Below are 19,411 nucleotides of genomic sequence, written 5' to 3' on the forward strand. Positions count from 1 at the left end.
TCAGGGGCCGCAAGGGTACAACTCGGTCAAGTGCCTCCGTGGCCGTCCTTTCCCAGGCTTCCACTAAGGCATCTGCCGAGCTGTGAGCTGAGGAGGCAGGTGGGGACCCCAGTGCTGCCTGGAACCTCTCAGGGTCCATTAAGCGCCTGGGGCGGAACCATCTAGTTGGCTCAACAACCCCACGGTGGGGAGTGGCAAAACGGAAGACCAGCCGCAGGAGATGATGATCGGTCCATGACAGGGGCATAACAATTGGGGAGCCCCCACCAAGATCATCTAAACTTAGCACAACTAAGTTTGAATCAGTTAATTCGCATGAAAAGGAACGGGTCTTTGCAGCCCCACCCACCCACCCAGCTGTGAAACAAGAGACCAAGATTTTGCACGTAAAAATCTAATCAACCCAGGGTTTGAGAAATGTAATTTAAAGATTAAGAAATCCACATTATTGTTTTGCTTTCACTGACCGCAAAAAAAAATATATGCCTGTAGCTGCTGCGGTTTTAACCTGACCTTAATCTCCACCCCACCCCAGAAAGTAATTTAACGGCTCACCCTTAGCGAAAAAAAATTGGAATATAATAATGTGTAGTCAACAAATTCACCTTAAGAAGCAACTATTTCTTTTCTCTTTACAGATTAAAAAGGACGTGGAGTTTCAGAAAAGGCAGAGCTTACACAGGTGATCCTGCTCATTGTGACGGTGTTAAAGCTTCGTAACCAATCCTCGGACTTATGACCATCAGCGTCCTGCAATTAACACGATTATCAGGTGTGTGTGATTAGCAACCGGCCCGTGACAAGCGCCACTAATGGAGAAAAGTGGAAGGGAGATTGTTGTGATCTTGTGACGTTTCATTTAACGATGGAAAGTTGCCAGCCCGTCACAAGCAGAGTAACCAAAACTGCTGGAGGAGATGGTGGCCATTAAGCGAGGACGACCCGAAGGAACGGCACACGTAACACAACTGGGAAGAAATTGCTAGATCAGTCTGCCCCAATCCAGAGGTGACGGTTTCACTATCCATAATTCTAAGCAATGATCGCCTGACTGGGGAATTCTGGGAGACGGGTTCAGCCGGGCACTGTTGGAAACCCAGCATTACCTTTTAATCATCATCTGGATTTTTTTGCAGGCCAGACCTACTAGAGCACGGACAGCCCACAGCTACGAGCATTTCCGTTGCTAAACGAGGCAGTTGTGTTAAGTGAGTCGCACCCATTTTAACAACCTTTTTGTCACGGTTGTTAAGTGAAGCACTGGTGGTATTAAGTGGTCAGTAAGCAAATCCAGCTCCCCCCCTCCCCTTGACTTTGCTCATCTGAAGCCAGCAGGGAAGATTGCAAATGGTAATCACACGATCCCGGGATCCTGCAACCATCGTACAGATATGCTGGTTGCCCAAATTCAAATCAAGGAAGCGTGGGTGTGTGTGTGTGTGTGCTGCAATGGTCGTAAGTGCGAGGACTAGTTGCATGTCGCGTTTTTCACTGCCGCTGTCACATAAAACAGCTGCTAAACAAATGGTTGTATGTTGAAAACTACAACGTTGACTTTTAAGATGGGTGGATTTCAAATCCCAGAATTCCAAGGCAACATGGCTGGCCGGGGGATCCCGAGTCCTCCCATCTTAAAGCATGCTGGTGGGGGATTCTGGGTGCTTAAAATTACTGAGCTTGAGACACAGCAGAGATTAAAATAAAGCTCAACTTCTGTCTGCATTAAAACCAATGCATCTCACCAGCCCAAACGGAAGCCAACTTGTCTTTTTATTCTACCCAAATTCAAATCCTGCTACTCAAAAGAAATCTCTTTTTTTTTTTCCCCAGCTTGGGTCCCCAAACGTCGCTTACGGGTTCCTATCCAGAGGTTTCCGTTGTTAATCATCCCCAAATCTGCCAGAGGTCCAACTCTTTTCATTTCTGACAGCAATGAACAGCAACAGAAAATTGCAGCGTGTTAAGAACCGCTGAAAAATCACCACCCCAAGTTTCTTTCTCTGCTCTGTGTAATATCGCCTTCAGGAATGGTTACGTACAATATTTTTATTTTTCTTCCCAAAGATGAAAAAGTCCGTAAAATGCATTTGATTAAGATAGATGCCAACATTACGGGACTAATATTAGCAGTCGTTCCCTTTTGTGTTACGTTCCATAGTTAAAAGTGCTCAGAGTTATCTTAAGGGCTGTTCAGAAATAGTGAGAGCCCCTATTTTTCCCCGATTGGGGGGGAAAAATAAATAAATATATAGGAATAAGACTTTTCTCTCTCTCTCTCTCCAGGATCCTAACAGGCCTTTAGGTCAACAGGCAGTTTGGTTACTGGCTTAGATTTTTTTTAAATAAAATAAAATAAATATCCGTGCTGATCAGTTGGCGAGATGCAGGCAGCCTATCCATGCCTGCCATTTCAGATTGCTTAAATGGTTCTCCTCCGGGTTTGTAAGGGCCAGGCAAGCCTACATAAGAGCAAACAAAGAGCAAACAAAGAGCAAACAAACCACAGCCTTAAAGAAGCCAGACTGGAAGCATACATTTCGAGTAGATGGGCGTCTTTCTAAAGTGCCGGCTTGACTGTATGTTTACTTCAGCACGATGGCTTCTTGAGGGGAATCTCGTAGAGCGAAGGCCATTTTTCTTCTTCTTCTTCTTTTTCTTAAATGGACATAAAACATAGGATTCTAGGGCTGGAAGGGACCTCAGAAGGTCTTCTAGTAGGTCCAACCTCCTGCTCCAGATACGAGATCTTGTAGCTCTGTTTTTGAAAGCCTCCAGAGATGCAGCACCCACAACCACAGGAGGCATTCCCTGAAGAGACGAAGACTGTGGCCGGGGTTCTCTGGAGGCAACGAAGAGAACCGGCGGTCCAACAGGTGATTTAAATGAAAATTTTGCAAATCACCTGGCCGCGTTCCCATGCGCTGCCGGAGATCCTCTCCACGGCATGGATAAATTCCTGGGTGCCAACGTGGCGAAGGGCCCCCCCCCCCCGGTAAGATTGCTCCTTCTTCCTTTGTAACTCCGGAAATTTGGTTCCCTTCTGACTTAAACCAGACTTAATCCCCTTCGTTTCATAACACCCCAATCGGAGGGGGGCTGCCTCTTTTGTGAGTGTGTGTGTTGTTGGGGGTTTTTTTGGGTTTTTTTTTTTGCTTTAGTCAACCAATGTGACCCCAGCCAAGCTAAAGGACACCCCCGGGAGTTGGCCCCACAGGACGAATGGGGACCGCTGCTTCCCAGCTGCCAAAATCCTCTCTCGCTGTGGAGGAGGGGTGTGTGTGTGTGTGTGTGTGTCCTAGGTCAGTTTCCGGATCCTGCGGTTCTGCCGGTGGATGCTCATGGTAGCCTGATCCACGGAGGACGTGATAACATCCAGGCTTTCGTCCTGCCGTTCCAGCTCCGTTTCGGTCTCCAAGGCCAAACACTTCAGCCTCCGAAGGATCTGGGGAGGGAAGAGGGGGCAAGTGCAGTCAGCGAAAGAAGAAGCCTCGGCCTGACCTGCTGTCGGGGGACGTCGCCTCGAAGAGTCTGGTAGGGCACCCAGGCGAGTCCTCAATGTGCAACCGCTATCTGGACGGGTGGGGGTCCTGAGTAGAGGCACCCGTGTAACCAGACTCAGGAGCACAAGGAAGAGTAACAAATTGGCTACGAAAAGGGAGATGGGGTGAGCTTGTCCAAGGCCTCCGTTTCCAAGAACGAGGCAAACCCGGAACACCTTGGGCATTTTGCTCAGAGGGTTCAGCTGCTTCCCCAGTTCCAGCTCAGGCCTGGAGATGCTGGGAAGAAGGACAAGATTCAGGGTGGAATGGGGGGGAGGAGGAGGAGGAGGAGGAGGAGGAGGAGGAGGAGGGGGAGGAGGAGGGGGAAGGACTGTGAGGTCCCTGTGTGCTCCCTGAGCTGGGTGGTTTCCTTGCAGACGTTTCATGACCCAAATAGGTAACATCATCAGGGGGAGGAGGAGGAGGAGGAGGAGGAGGAGGAGGAGGAGGAGGAGGAGGAAGAAAAAGGAATATGGCATCCTTGGTGCTCTCTGAGCTGGGTGGTTTCCTTACAGACGTTTCATGACCCAACTAGGGAACGTCCTCAGTGCTAGAAGGGAGGAGGAGGAGGAGGAGGAGGAGGAGGAGGAGGAGGAGGAGGAGGAGGAGGAGGAGGAGGAGGAAGACTGTGGGGTCCCTGGTGCTCTCTGAGCTGGGTGGTTTCCTTACAGACGTTTCATGACCCAACTAGGGAACATCATCAGGGCTAGAAGGAAGGAGGAGGAGGAGGAAAACGACTGTGGGGTCCTTGGGGCTCTCCGAACTGGGTGGTTTCCTTGCAGACGTTTCATGACCCAAACAGGTAACATCATCAGGGCTAGAAGGGAGGAGGAGGAGGAGGAGGACTGTGGGGTCCTTGGTGCTCTCTGAGCTGGGTGGTTTCCTTGCAGACATTTCACGACCCACCTAGGGAACATCATCAGGGCTAGTGTCCAACTCAAGAGACTACCAAGGACCCCTCATTTCAACCCTGTGCTAGAAATATTCTCCTTTAGAGAAAAAAAAGAAAGGGGGGGGGAGAAGGAGGAGTAGGAGTAGAGGAAGAGGAGGAAGAGGAGACAGACACGAAAGAGAAGAAGAAGAAGGGAGATGAGGACAGAAAAAAGGAGGAGGATGAAGGGAGAAGGAGGAGGAGGAAATTAGAAAGATGAATAGGAAGGAAGGTGGAGATCAAGAGAGAAGGGGGAGAATGGAAGGAAAGGAGGAGAAGAATTAGACAGGGAGAAAGAGGAGCAGTGTGTGTGTGTGTGTTTGTGTTTGTGTGTGTGTGTGTGTGTGTGTGTGTGAAAGAGACGGGGAGGGACGCATGGATAAACAAGAGAGGGACGGACGGACGGATCAATGGACGGACAAAAAAAGAGAGGCGGGGGACGCAGACCCTGGGCCCGACCTCCTTGGCTTTCCACCTGCCAGCTGCAGCCCGCCCAGTTCCAGGCCAACCGGCCCAGCCTGGCCTGGCTGACAGCGACTGCCCTTCTTCCCCAGTCTAGACTTTCAGAGAACGGGGCTGGCTTCCAAACAACTGACCCGAACGGTGCCCAATGAAGGTGGTGGGGAGGGGGAGGGAAGAACATCCCAAAAGCTTGAGGTCCGCCACCCCCCACCCCCTTCCGAGCAGAAGAGGGGAAACCGGAGCCGGCAGGAGGTCTCCCACCACAGACTATAAACTAACATTATCCTGTCTCCTCCCATCATCTGCGCTGACATGACGCTCAACCCCGGGGGAGGAGGCGGCAGGCGGGAGAAAGGACCACGAAAGACCTTCCTCTACGAGGAAGGACGGACCCACGTCGCACCCCGCACACACACACACACACACACACACACACGCACACGCACACGCACACCGAGCCCCGAATAGACTAGGGAGCTCTGGCTGGATCCCAGATCCCGAGAAGGGGGGGGGAGGATTTCCGGATCTCTCAAGAAGGCCTTAAGGAGGCTTTCCGTAAAACCGGCTGCAACGGGCCCCAGGGGGAGGCTTGCTTGGCAAGCACGAAGCCGACGTTTTCTGACCGACACACGTCCCCCCCTGCAGAAGGTCCCGAGTTCAGGTGGCGCGCAATCGTTTTGCGGTTAGGATCTCGGCCCACTCAATGCCAGGGGTATCCCTCAACCTATCGCTATTCCGGAGGAGGGTGTTCGAACACAATTTAAATTCCCTGGTGTCTTTGCAGCTCTCTCAGCTGGGTGGGAGACGGTTCTCACAGAGGTTTCACGAGCCAACTAGGGAACGTCCTCAGTGCTAGGAGGGAGGGAGGTTAACACTTCTAGCACCCATGATATTACCTAGCTGAGTCATAAAACGTCTGCAAGGAAACAAATAAGTTCAGAGACCACGGCCGGCCACCGCCACCACCACCACCTCCTCCTCCTCCTCTCCACAAACCCCACTCTTTTCCAGCACCGATGAGGTTCCCTAGTTGGGTCCTGAAACGCCTGCAAGGAAACCACCCAGCTCAGAGAGCACCAGGGACCCCACAGTCCTTCCTCCTCCTCCTCTTCCTCCCTCCCTCCCTCCCACTCTCCCTTCCCTTCTCCTCCTCCTCTTCTTCTTCTTCTTCTTCTTCTTCTTCTTCCTCCTCCTCCTCCCCCCCCCAGCACTGATGAGGTTCCCTAGTTGGGTCCTGAAACGTCTGCAAGGAAACCACCCAACTCAGAGAGCACCAAGGATCCCACAGTCCCTCCTCCTCCTCCTCCTCCTCCTCCTCCTCCTCCTCCTCCTCCTCCCTTCAGCACTGATGAGGTTCCCTAGTTGGGTCATGAAACGTCTGCAAGGAAACCATCCAGCTCAGAGAGCACCAAGGATCCCACAGTCCCTCCTCCTCCTCCTCCTCCTCCTCCTCCTCCTCCTCCTCCTCCCTTCAGCACTGATGAGGTTCCCTAGTTGGGTCATGAAACGTCTGCAAGGAAACCACCCAGCTCAGAGGGCACCAGGGACCCTCACAGGTCAACCCTGAGCTATAAACATTCTCTTCTATCGTGAACACGGTTCTTTCTCCTAAGTACACGTCTGGATGCCTTGGGTGAATGTGAGCTCCCTTCCAAGCATGCCTATTTGCACCCTTCTCTCTTCCAGAGGCGGGAGGGAGGGAGGGAGGGCTGCTAAAGGGAAAAGGAATTCTATTTGACTGTGTTGGCTGCTTGGCTGCCTGCTCCAAAGAGCTCTGGACGTACCTGACGGATTTCCTGCGTTTCGCTCTGGGAGACCACCTGTTTCTTCTTCTGCACCTGAGCCTGCTGGCTGTCTGCGCTCCTCGCGGAGAGGACGGCGTCGATCCGGATTGAACCAGGCTCCCCACAAACCCAGTGGCTGCAAGAAGAGAAGCAGGTGCCAGAAAAGCCCTACCATTATTATTTTTTTCCTTTAATGCAGGGGTCTTGAACTTGGCCCTTTTATGACTTGTGGACTTCAACTCCCAGAATTCCTCAGCCATTCTGGGAGTTGAAGTCCACAAGTCATAAAAGGGCCAAGTTTGAAGACCCCTGCTTTAATGGCACAAAATGGCACAGCTGACCCTGGACTAGCACAGATGTATTGCAAGAAGGGCTTTAAGTGCTGGCAAAAGCATTTGTCCAGGCAGTCCTCGCCTTACGACCACAACTGCGACCAGAATTGCTCTTGTGGAACAAGGGGGTGGCGAAGTGAGCTGCCAGATAGACAGACAGAGAACAGGACGGACAAGAGAGCCAGGAGGATGGGTGGGTAGATGACAGACGGATGGAAGGGTAATAGAAACAGAAGACTAGACAGACAGACAGACAGACATAAGAGATGGATGGATGGAGAAAGAGAACAGAGACGGATGGATGACGGATGAAGAATTATAGACAGAAAAACAGATAAGACGCTTGGGTGGATGGAGAAAAGAGAATAGAGATGGATGGATGGATGACAGACGGAAGAAAAACAGGGACCAATGGACAGACAGATGGATGGATGATAAGACGGAAGGATGGGGAGATGAATGGTGCAAATGCAAGCTGGTTGCAAAGCCCCTAAATTTTGATCACGTGATCAAGGGGATGCTGTGACCAACCTTAAGTCAAGGACTATCTACATATGTCTGTGGTTCCCTTGAGAGTTGAAGTCCACATATCTGAAAACTGCCAAGGCGGAGAATATGGATTATTTTTAATTTAATTTTAATTTTAATCCCATTAATATCCCGCCCTTCTCCGAAGACTCAGGCGGCTTACAAGCTTAGCAGTAGCCTTCATTCTATGAATATGCCTGCTTGTTAGGGCTTTCACACACAACCCCAAGCGGCATTATTACAAAGTCAGCTAATTGCCCCCAACAATCTGGGTCCTCATTTTACCTACCTTGAAGGATGGAAGGCTGAGTCAACCTTGAGCCTGGTGGGACGCGAACCTGCACTAATTGCAGGCAGCTGTGTTACTTTAAGGAGGCTTTAGCCCACTGCTGCCACCAAGGCTCTATTATGGTTAGTCCTCGACTTATGACCGTTCACTTAGCAACTGTTCAAAGTTACAACAGACCTTCCTGGGGGCACTTTTTGATCTGGATGTGAAGTTCAGTAGTTAATGCCCTCATGGTCCCATGAGCAGACATCATGGCTGTTGGGAGCATCCCACAGTCCACACAACTTTTATTTTTTGGCTGAAAACAGGCATTTGTCTGGTTTTCGGAAACCACTGCTTCACTTAACGACTGAATGCAACCCCCCCCCACACCAAATCATAAAAGCCAGATCTGTCACGCAACTGAGCCGAGCTATGGCCGTCATGAGTTATGACTGTGATGGGCAGGCTGAGGACACAAACTGAGGACTAGCAGCAGGGCAGTGGTCTCGGGTGACAAAGTTGTAACAGGCAGCAGGGATTTTATTCATGAACTTGACAAAGAACACAGCCACACAGTGACAACTGCTGGGTCTTGCGTGCAATGCCTCCATGCACAAAGGTGCAAGTGGAAGCTAAACTCAGCCGAGTTCTCGATTTGTGTCCACAACTGAGCCATTTTCCATCGCTAAGCGAGACAGCTGTTAAATGAGTTTAGCCCCATTTTATGACCTTTCTTCCAGTTGTTAAGTGCAGCTGTTAAGCTAGTCACACGGTTGTTAAGTGAACCTGGCTTCCCCAATGACTTTGCTAGTCAGAAGGCCTGCAAACATGGCCCCAGGACACTGCCATGGTCATAAATAGGAGTCAGTTGCCAAGCATCTGAATTTTGACCACATGATGCTGCAACAGTCGTGAGGAACAGTCCTAAGTCAATTTTTATACTGCTGCTGCAACTTCGATCACCAAACGAGGACTACCTGTAGGAATTTTTATTAATTTGTGTTTGTGTATGTGTGTGTTTTCCCTTTGGTCAATAAGTAAAATAAAATACAAGTAAATCAAGGTTTACTGGCCCTCTTCGTATAGCACTCTCATCAAACGATACCTGTTGTTACCTGTGCGTGCCGTTGTAGCTTTAAACGGTCGCTAAGTGAGTGGTCATAAGTTGAGGACTGCCTGACTTTGCAGTGAGGAGCTGCAAAGGGTGAACTCCTCGCTGAGACACACTCACCACACACACACACACACACCCCGCCTCTCTATGGCCAGGGTCTCTGCTGGAAACAGGATATTCTGGGCTGGGGGCCGAGGCGGGGAGGGGGGAGGGGTGGGGTGGGGAAAAGAGCCTCCTTTAGAGGAAGCTGCCCCAAAGCCCCCCACCCCACCTCCTCCGCGACAGCTGCCGGGCTGTAGGCCAGAAGCCAGGCTGAAAAGCTGACGCTCGCTGGGGTCTTGGGCTGGTGTCAGCTCGGGATTGTGTTACTTAATGGAAAAGGCAGACACAAAAGCTGCAGCTAAAAATACAAACCTCCCCCCCCTCCCCCCCAGGAGTTAATTACTGCAGACTCTTAATCCCCTGGAATTATTCGGTCGGGAGACCTGGGGCATCTCGGCTACAAGGGGAGAACACGGATGCCGGCCTAAATTTAACGTGGCCCGAAGCCTGCCCAGCCAAGCAGTACAGGTGTAAAACTTCCCTTGACTCACAACCACCCGTTTAGTGACTGTCTGAAGTACCAATGGCATTCGGGGGAGGGGGGGAAGTTGTGTGTGTGTGTGTGGGGGGGCTTTTATGACTGATTTTTCACACTTTACGACCGTTGCAGCATCTCCCAAGATCCTGTGATCAAAATTCATCAGTTCATGTTTACGCCGGTGGCAGTGTCCCCGGTGTGTGTGTGTGTGTGTGTGTGTGTGTGTGTGTGTGTGATGGGATAAGCCCCTTTGTGACCTTCAACGAACCTGTGACTCACTTAACAACCTCAGAGATTCACTTAAGAACCGTGGCAAGAAAGGTCGTAAAATGGGGCCTTAACAGCTTTCTGGGTTGGCGATGAAAATTTGGGGCTGGATTGTGGTCGTAAGTCGAAGACCACCTGCATGTAATTTCACAGGGTGGGGAAAAAAACCTACGCAGGTAGTCCTCAATTTACAACCGGTCGCTTAATGAGCATTCAGAGTTATGACGGTCCCCTCCCCCATGAAAAGATCCCTATTTCTGGCTTTCGGCAAAGGCACTGCAGTTATTGGCTTATCAACTGCAGGCTCACTTAATGATCTTGGCGATTCACTTAACGACCAGCGGGAAAAATCAGCTGAATCCCCCTGTGGGCTACCTTAAGTCCTCAAGAGAAAAGGCAGAATATAAATCGGATCCATCAGCCAGGAGGGAAGAAGCTGGTTTAATTCTCCTTGTTTCAAGAGATTAAATGGCTGCATTTTCCAGCTTAAATTCAGGGGCCTCTTTTTCAGAGCGATGTTCACAAGTCACGCTGCTCTTTGTCTGGCTACAAATGGCTCTGGATTAAATCTGAGACTCTGAGTGGCTAAGCAGCAAGAATTCACGCAAGATCCCATTAAAAGCCTCGCACTGGCTTTGGGAGACGGACCAACAAAAATAAAAAAATAAATAGAAGATGAATCAAATCAAATTTGCCAGCTTGAACCCTAACCCTAACCTCTTTAGGAAAGAAAGAACAAAATACGTTACTAGTGAAATACTGGAGGAAATTCTCTCTTCTTTCTTTCTTTCTTTCTTTCTTTCTTTCTTTCTTTCTTTCTTTCTTTCTTTTCTTTCTTTCCTTTCTATCTATACACACACATAAATACATTACATGCATACACACAGTATATATACTCTATATACATATATACACACTATACACACACATTCAATATACATGTGTGTGTATATAATCTCTCTCTCTCTCTATATATATATATATGTATATGTATGTGTATATATATATATAATGTGTATGTGTGTGTGTATATAAACAGTTAACAAGCATTTAACATATATATATATATATGTATGTATGTATGTATACATACACACACACACACACACACACACACACACATATATATATATATATATATATATATATATATATATATATATATATATATATATACACACACACACACATACATATATGTATACACACACATACATATATGTATACACACACATACATATATGTATACACACACATATTTTCACACTGCCAACTGAAGCAAAGTCAATGAGGGAAGCCAGAGTCACTTAACAACGGTGTGACTAACTTAACAACTGCAGCGATTCACTGGGCAACTATGGCAAGAAAGATTGTAAAATGTTACAAAACTCACTTAACAACCGTATTGCCTAGCAACAGAAGCTTTGGGATCAATTTCGGTCGTATGTCGAGGACTACCCGTATACCGAATGATACAGGTGCGGTAGTTGATCGCCACCTAGTGGCCATTCTCAGTTGAAAAAAGACAAGCCTGAGTTTTGGAGAAAGGGAACAAGCCAACGTTTAGCCATTCTTGATAAGATTGCTATTACCTTATTATATTGATGCTGGCGACAACAGAAAAGAAGGACATTAGAATAAGTTATGAATGCAAAACCGTTTTATGCACAACAAGGAGCAGTTAAAACGGACTCGACACAGAAATTATTTTTAGGAACTGTTATTGCCGTGTCGTGAATTGAACCAGGATGAACAAAACCAGAATGTTCTTTCTGCCTCTTGGGCGTTAGACTGGCATTTTACCATCTGATGCCCAGAACTCCTTCATTTAAACCTTTTCAGCCACCGATCAACAAAAGAACATTCTAATCTTTGCAGTCCTGAAATTTCAGCAGAGGGTTGCAACGGAACGTGGCTTGCTAATGCCCAGCTTGCTTTAAGGGCCTAAGACTCCTATTTTAAGCATAACAGACCAGAATTTTTTTTTCTTCCTACACTTTTTAGAATTTGGAAAATGCGTTAGAAGGTATTTAAAAATGATGCGATTAGAATTATTTTTTTTTAAAAAAATTGTAATTTATGATACAAAATTTGGGCAATTACACCCCTCATAGTGAACAGGATTGCTTGATGACTGTCCTGTTCGCTAAACAACCACCGCCAAAAAATGTCGTTAAAATGAGCCCGATCACGCGACCTGCTTTATGACGGTCATGATTTCTAACCACAATGAGCAGGCTCCATTAAGGCCGCTAAGTTGAGGTCTACCGACAGCTTCAGCAATTGTCTTGCAGCGGGAGAAAAGTGACTTTTTAGCTGCTCCAAATATAGACCACCACTGCCAAACCCCCTCCCCAATAGCCGTGGTTGTCTACAAGGTAAATCGCCATCCAAAGATTGTCAAAAGAATACTTGAAGCATCCTAAACTTGCTCCTACGCAGAAAGCCAGTCCGGGATCAAGATTTCGGTTGCTAAGTGGGACAATTGTTAAGTGAGGTTTGCCCCATTTATTTATTTTATTTTTTTTATTTTAATTCCATTTATATCCCGCCCTTCTCCGAAGACTCAGGGCGGCTTACAAGCTTAGCAGTAGCCTTCATTCTATGTATATGCCTGCTTATTAGGGCTTTCACACACACCCCAAGCGGCATTATTACAAAGTCAGCTTATTGCCCCCAACAATCTGGGTCCTCATTTTACCTACCTGGGAAGGATGGAAGGCTGAGTCAACCTTTCCTGCCACAGTTGTTAAGTGAATCACTGCCATGGTTACGTTAGTTAACAGCAATCCAGCAAGGAGGGCTAGACTCAGGCTTGGTTGTCCTTTCCCCAAAATTTAGCCTTGTTGGTTTTTCAACTCAGAATAGCCACTAGATGGCCATCAACCCCCAAGCCTGATGAGTATATAGGAAGTCCTTGACTTACAACCACAGCACAGCCCCAAATTTCTACTGCTAAGTGAGACGGCTGTTCAGTGAGTTTTGCCCCACTTTGCAACCTTTCTTAGGCACCGTTATTAAGTGACTCACTGCAGGTGTTACCAACAGGATCGTTAAGCGAATCGGGCTTCCCCATTGACTTCGCCGGTCACAAGGTTGCAAAAGGAGATCACGTGATACCCACCCCACCCCCAGGACGCGGCTGCTGTCATAAGTATGAAACCAGGATTTCAGGCTGGGATTTTTGATCATGTGACCAGGGAGATGCTGCCACGGCCGTGTGAAAAACGGCCCTAAGTCACTTTTTTTTCCAGAGCCATTGTAACCACAAATGGTCCCTAAACGGATGGACGTGAACCGAGGGCCAGCTAACACTCCTCGTGATCTGGATGGTGACACAACTTAGGTCCGCGCTGGCCTGGCTTGGCTCCTCCGTGCGAGTCCTTTCGTTATTATTGATCAGATCCCGGTTATCTTCCGCTCTCTTACCTGCCTGCCAGATGGAGCCGCCCAACTCCTCCGGGGAAGCCCTCCTGCCCGGCGCCAGCCCCACGGCGTCCTGCAAGAACTGGATCTTCTTGCTGAACTGCATCTCCAGGAAGGGGATGGCCTCCGGCATCTTGGCCGACAGGAGCCGGTAGCAGATGTCCGGCTTGCCAATGAACCTCTGGCGGACGCAGATCTCGTACGGCGTGTGGACCCTGACCTCGTCCACCTCCTGCTTCTCAAACCAGTGGAGCAGCTGGGAGTTGGTTCCGCAGATCCTCAAGCCGGACACCAGGAGGGCGAGGCTGCCCGGTTGAGCGTGAGCGTCAGCACGGTCAGTGACGATGACGGGGATCTGCAGTAGGACGCCCTCTCTGCTCCCGGAGGGCTTCTCCGTCGCCTTTCCTGCTTCGGACACGGCTCTGGTGGGCAGTTTCCCACCAAAAGGCCACCAAGATGGAGACTCGAGTTCGGACAGTAACCTGTGAGGAAAGGAAGAAAGATCAGAAACACAGGTAGTCCTCGGCTTACGGCCATTCTTTTAGTGACCGAAGTTACAACAGCAATGAAAAAAGGGACTCACGGACCGTTTTTCACATGACCATTGCAGCAGCCCCAGGGTGACGGGATCAAAATTCAGACTCTGGCAACTGACTTGTATTTATGACAGTTGCAGCGTCTCGGAGTCACGCGATTCCCTTTCGCAACCTTCTGACAAGAGTCAATTGGCGGGGGGGGGGCAGGTTCGTTTAACGACCGTGTGGCTAACTTCACAACTAAAATGGTTCCCTTAACAAGGGTGGCAAGAAAGGTCGTAACATTGGACAAAGGCCACTGAACAAACGTCTCACTTAGCAGTAGAAATTTGAGGCTGAACTGTGATCGTACATTGAGGACTGCCTGTACAGGTAGTCCTCGACTTACGGCCACAGTTGGGCCCAAAGTTTACGTCGCTAAAGTAATACATTTGTCATGTGTGAATTTTGATCACGGGGAGTCTCCAAGTGGCCGTGTGAAAAACGGTCCTAGGTCACTTTTTTCAGCAACGTTGTAACAGTCACTAAACGAACTGCTGTAAGTCGAGGACGTAATCTGTGTTTATGTCTGGTCAGATAACGAAGGCCAGCATGGAAAGCACAACAAATCCAAGGAAGGGAATATGTGACTTCCAGATGTTCTGGAGAGGAACACCTGGTATCCCTCATTAGGACTGAAAGACCCCACCTCCTGTGCCTGGGATACTAATGTGTCATAAATGGGTCACATGACCAGCCCACTCCCAGGGTCATGGGGCTGGATGTCGGGCGCTTAGCCACCAGTAATACTGATGACCGGTTACAGCATCATGCAGTGCCACAATCGCTTATTTGTGATTTTGGGGGGGGGGGTTTGGTCACTTTCTGGCAAAAAAATAAAATAAATGGCCATTTGAATGAATGGGTTCACATTTGCAAGTGGGGCGCTCTCTTAGCACCACAAAAAAAGGTAATAAAATCACTCCAGTCACGAGCGCCACGATTTTTAACTAGATTTTTATTAATATTTTTTATTCTACCTTTATTATTTTTGTAACTAGTTCAAGGCAGTGAAGAATGCAAACACTCCTTCCTCCTCCATTTCCCCCACAACAACCCTGTGAGGTGGGCTGGTCTGAGAAGGAAGGACTGGACTGAAGTCATTCAGCCAGCTTATGTCCCTAAGGCAGGACTAGAACTCTCCGTCTCTGATGATTGGCCTGTTTTCATTCCTAAAATGGGATTAGAACTCACCGCCACCAGATGTTTGGCCCAAAGTCGCCTAGCCAGCTTTCCTGCCTAATGTGGGACTAGAACTCAGTGCCTCCTGGTGATGGGCCCAATGTCACCCTTCCAGTTTTCATGACTTAGGCGGGACTAGAACTCACCGTCTCCTGGTATGGGACCAGTCACCCTTCCAGTTTTCATGCCTAAGGCGGGATTAGAACTCATCGTCACCTGATGATTGGCCCAATGTCACCCTTCCAGTTTTCATGACTTAGGCGGGACTAGAACTCATCGTCACCTGATGATTGGCCCAAAGTCACCTTGCCAGTTTTCATGCCTAAGGCGGGACTAGAACTCAACGTCACCTCATGATTGGCCCAAAGTCACCCTGCCAGTTTTCATGCCTAAGGCGGGACTAGAACTCAACGTCACCTGATGATTGGCCGAAAGTCACCCAGCTGGCTTTCAGGCTTAAGGCAGGACTAGAACTCATTGTCTCCTGATTTCTAGGCCAGCACCTCAACAACTCCTGTCCTAAACTGTCTGTCTTCCCATCACAACTGCAGTTGTAAATTGAGGCCTTCCTATATTAAACCGACCTTGAATTGTTGTCCTGTCCCCAATGCAGCTGTTCGTTTTGGGAGAAAGTATTCTTGAATCTAAATACGGTAATTATTTACCTCTTTTTAAGGTGTGGCTCTCCAGTGGTCCTTGAGGACGAGGGTCCCCCATGACTCCTCCACGCAAAGGACACCTCCCGGCGTCCTCCTGGCGCCCTGCCAGCCCTACGCCCCACCTGGAGGATCCCCACATCACACACACCCCTGGCCGCCATCAGCACCCCTGGCGTGTCGCCCTACCTATCTGCCACATCCATCTCCGACTCAATCTTGTCCAGGCCTTTCACGATGTTGTCGAACTGCTCGCCCTGGTGCTCCAGAACCTTCGAGGTATCTTCCAGGCGCTTCTGAGATCCCATCAACAAGCCGGTCAGCTCCTTGCCCTTGGGGGTCTGGATGCAGGCCGTCTGCGCCCGAGGTCCCTCTGGCGCCAGGAGCCGCTCTCTCCAAAAGTGTTCCAGCACGTTGAAGATCACATTCCGGTTGGGCTGAAGGGAGCTGAACCAATGCTTGGTGCCGCTCTCCAAAATTGTCAGGGAACTGAAGATTAAGGCGGACGATTCTTTCTTGATCTCGCTGATGGAGGAGAGGGGGAAACTGGCCACGACCTCTCCGGATCTGTCCGCTGTGAATCTGACCGAAACCGGCGTCAGGAGGAGTTTGCCGGGCACCCATTGCTTCTCCGAGTTGAGATAATAGGAACAGGACCACCTGTGAATCTGGACGTTCTCATCCATGACCTTATTCCTTAACTTCCTCCTCCTCCTCCTCCAGGAAACAAACGGACGGCTCCCAAGGATCAAATGAATTGTGTAATCAGCGATGAGCAATTAACACAAGGTTCGTTCGCCTTCCGTGAGCCTCACGACAAACACCTGTGTTCAAAACGCCGGTGGAGATAATGGCGTGAGACTCTAAGGCACCAATAGGTGAACTCGCTCATTCCAGATTCCCTTCCCCCCCCCAGTTGTGACTTTTAAATATCTGAAACTGCGTTCTTCTGAATGTCGCCATTTGGTCACTACGGGTCACTTTAATCAGTGCCGTTGTAACTTTGGTCACTAAACGAATGGTTGTAAGTTGAGGAGTACCTGCATACATGTAGTCCTCAGTTTGCAACCACAACTGAGCAAAAATATGTTGCTAAGCGAGACACTTGTTAAGTTTTTTTCCCCCCCATTTGACCACCTTTCTTGCCACAATTGCTAAAATGAATCATTGCAGTTGTTAAGTTAGTAACACAATTGTTCAAGCCGTTAACTCGGCTTGGCAAATGGTCCGAATTTTGATCACGTGACCAAGGGGATGCCGCAACGGTCGTTAAGTGTGAAAAATGGTCACAAGTCGCTTTTTTTCAGTGCCCTCGTAACTTCAAACGGTCGCTAAATGAAATGTTGTAAGTTGAGGACTTGCTGTACACATTTGTTACTTAAGAAATTGCAAATCAGCTACAGAAGAAACAAATTCTAAGTCTCTACAGGCAGTCCTCGTTTAGTCACCCCCAAATGGCACAGGCAATCCGGTCATTAAGTGAAGCAGTTGCTAAGTGTAACTGCGGTTGCTAAGCGAAACCACAACTCTGCTTACGTGTCGAGGTTTCCTTTACAGAGCTGTGAAGGTCATCAATGCAATGACTGCTGGCAAAGTTACTACTGTATTTTTTATTATTATTATTATTATTATTATTATTATTATTATTTAATCCACTTGCACTGTTTTATGTTTACATGTTTGATGACAAACAGCCTTATGTTTATAAGTGACAGTTTTCCTACTAAGCACCTGCATAAGCATTTGAATTAAAATTACCATATTAAAATCAAATCTGATGTTTTTTAATTTTTATTTAGTGTGCGTTGGAAGAGGGGTAGTCTTATACGGCGAGTATAGCCCAAACCCTATAATTTAACAGGAAATGTAGGGGGTCGTCTTATATGCCCAGTCGTCTTATACGCCGGAAAATACGGTACATGCAAAAGACAGGTTTGTGTGTTTTTTTAAAAATAAAGCCAGTTCAAACACTCAACCCTTCATTAGTAAGAACAGACGTTGGAATAATATCTAGGCATATGCACAGGATCCCCTATCTGAATAAAAGCAAATAAAGACATTTAGGTCTACCCATTTGGTCTGGCTGTTTTCATCTCCTCTACACAACCCACTAAATACCTGTCAAGGAATATCTGTATTAATAAATTTCCCCCATTTACCTGGTCTGTTGGTGGATTCAGACGTTTCTGGCGGCTTAAAAATTGTTATCGACTGAGGCTTCTTGATCCCGGAGCCCAACAAAAATTGCCCCAAATTGTACAGATAAAAAAAAAACAAAACACCTTTCAACCTACATAAAATTCACTACGCATCTAAAACTTAGAAAAGAGGTATTTGGGGGGGAAAAAATGATGGTCCAAAGCAGGCATTTGACTGTTTGTCCGTAGCACAAGAAAATGAACGTCAAAGGAGGATACTAAATATTATATATATATATATTTGATCTCATGATTCACTGTCCAAGTATAACTCACCTATTTACTATCCGGCTAGTCATTTTCGCACATGATGAAACTGAGGATATTATTTTTGCTCAGGCATCACATGCCAACCACAGTCAACATCGCATCAGGAAACCAGATCTTGTATTGATACAGGTAATCCTCGACTTACGACCACAACCGGACCCAAAGTTTTTGTGGCTAAGTGAGACATGGGTTAAGTGAGTTTTGCACCCATTTTATGACCTTTCCTGCCACTGAACCACTGCAATTGTTAAGTTAGTCACTTTGCTCGTCAGAAGGTTGCAAAAGGGGATCACATGACTCTAGGATATACTGCAACCGTCGTAAATGCGAGTTAGCTGCCAAGCCTCTGAATTTTGATCAGGCGTTCAAAGGGATGCTGCAACAGTTGTAAGTGTGAAAAATGGTCAAAAGCCACTTTTTTTCAATGCCGCTGTAACTTCAGTCACTAAATGAAGTGTTGTAAGTGGAGGACCTGTACTTCTGGTTATTTTTTGTTTTAATTTATATGCCTCCCGCCTTTATTATTCTCACAAATAATTCAAGGCAGTATCCAAGACAGCTTCCTTATCCTATTTTCCCCTCAACAACAACCCTGCAAGGTGGGTTGGGTTGACAAGATAGAAAGTGACTTGAGTTGAAATTCCACAGCTGGCTTTCACGTGGCCAACGCAGGATTTGAATTCATGTCTGCAATCCTAGCCCAGGATTTTCCCTTGGGACAACAGGGGCCTTTATGGAATTAAAAAAAGTTGTTTTCTTTGATGCAAGTACAATGTAAAGATGATGCAATATTTCCAGCAAAGCCAATAAATCACACTTTGGACCAACAAACGTATTTTATAAGCCCTTTTCCGGAAGCCTACAAGGAACTGCCCGTGAAATGGAATATTAAAATATCAAGGCATTTCCTTGTTTACTCCGAAGCAGAGCAGCTGGTTGGGTTTTTTTTTTAAAACATAATTTTAAATTATTCATAGAGAGTCAGCCAGGAAATGCAACCTAAGTACAAGCTGTACCACAGACACATGCCAACACAGAACAGAGAAAACAAGATCGTTAAAGGCAAAACCTTTCACTTATTAGCCAGGAAGATTTGGGGAGACTGCTGTCACTCCTTGGAAGCATACTTATAAGAGGCAGTCCTTGACATTTCCAAGGCTAAGCGAGAAAGTTTAGTTTAGTTTATTGAATTTATATACCGCCCTTTTCCCATAGGACTCAGGGCGGTTTACAAAGTATTTAAAAACGTCAATACAATACAAAAGTTAAAGACAGTTAAAATAATTAAATTTAATC

The 19,411-nt window shown here is 47.6% G+C and overlaps 1 protein-coding gene across 1 annotated transcript; it reads right to left on the reverse strand.

Annotated features, from left to right (window-relative positions):
- Positions 1 to 311: 311 nt before the first annotated feature.
- Positions 312 to 18,282, reverse strand: SNAP47 (synaptosome associated protein 47). Its single transcript, XM_083380214.1, is given in 6 exon segments — positions 312 to 3,442; positions 6,717 to 6,793; positions 6,796 to 6,852; positions 13,238 to 13,716; positions 15,837 to 16,471; positions 17,807 to 18,282. Coding segments are annotated over 5 exon segments (1,257 nt in total). The 5' UTR covers positions 16,334 to 16,471; positions 17,807 to 18,282; the 3' UTR covers positions 312 to 3,295.
- Positions 18,283 to 19,411: the final 1,129 nt, after the last annotated feature.

This window comes from Vipera ursinii, assembly GCF_947247035.1.
Source record: "Vipera ursinii genome assembly, contig: scaffold_191, whole genome shotgun sequence".
In the NCBI taxonomy this organism is placed as follows: domain Eukaryota; kingdom Metazoa; phylum Chordata; class Lepidosauria; order Squamata; family Viperidae; genus Vipera; species Vipera ursinii.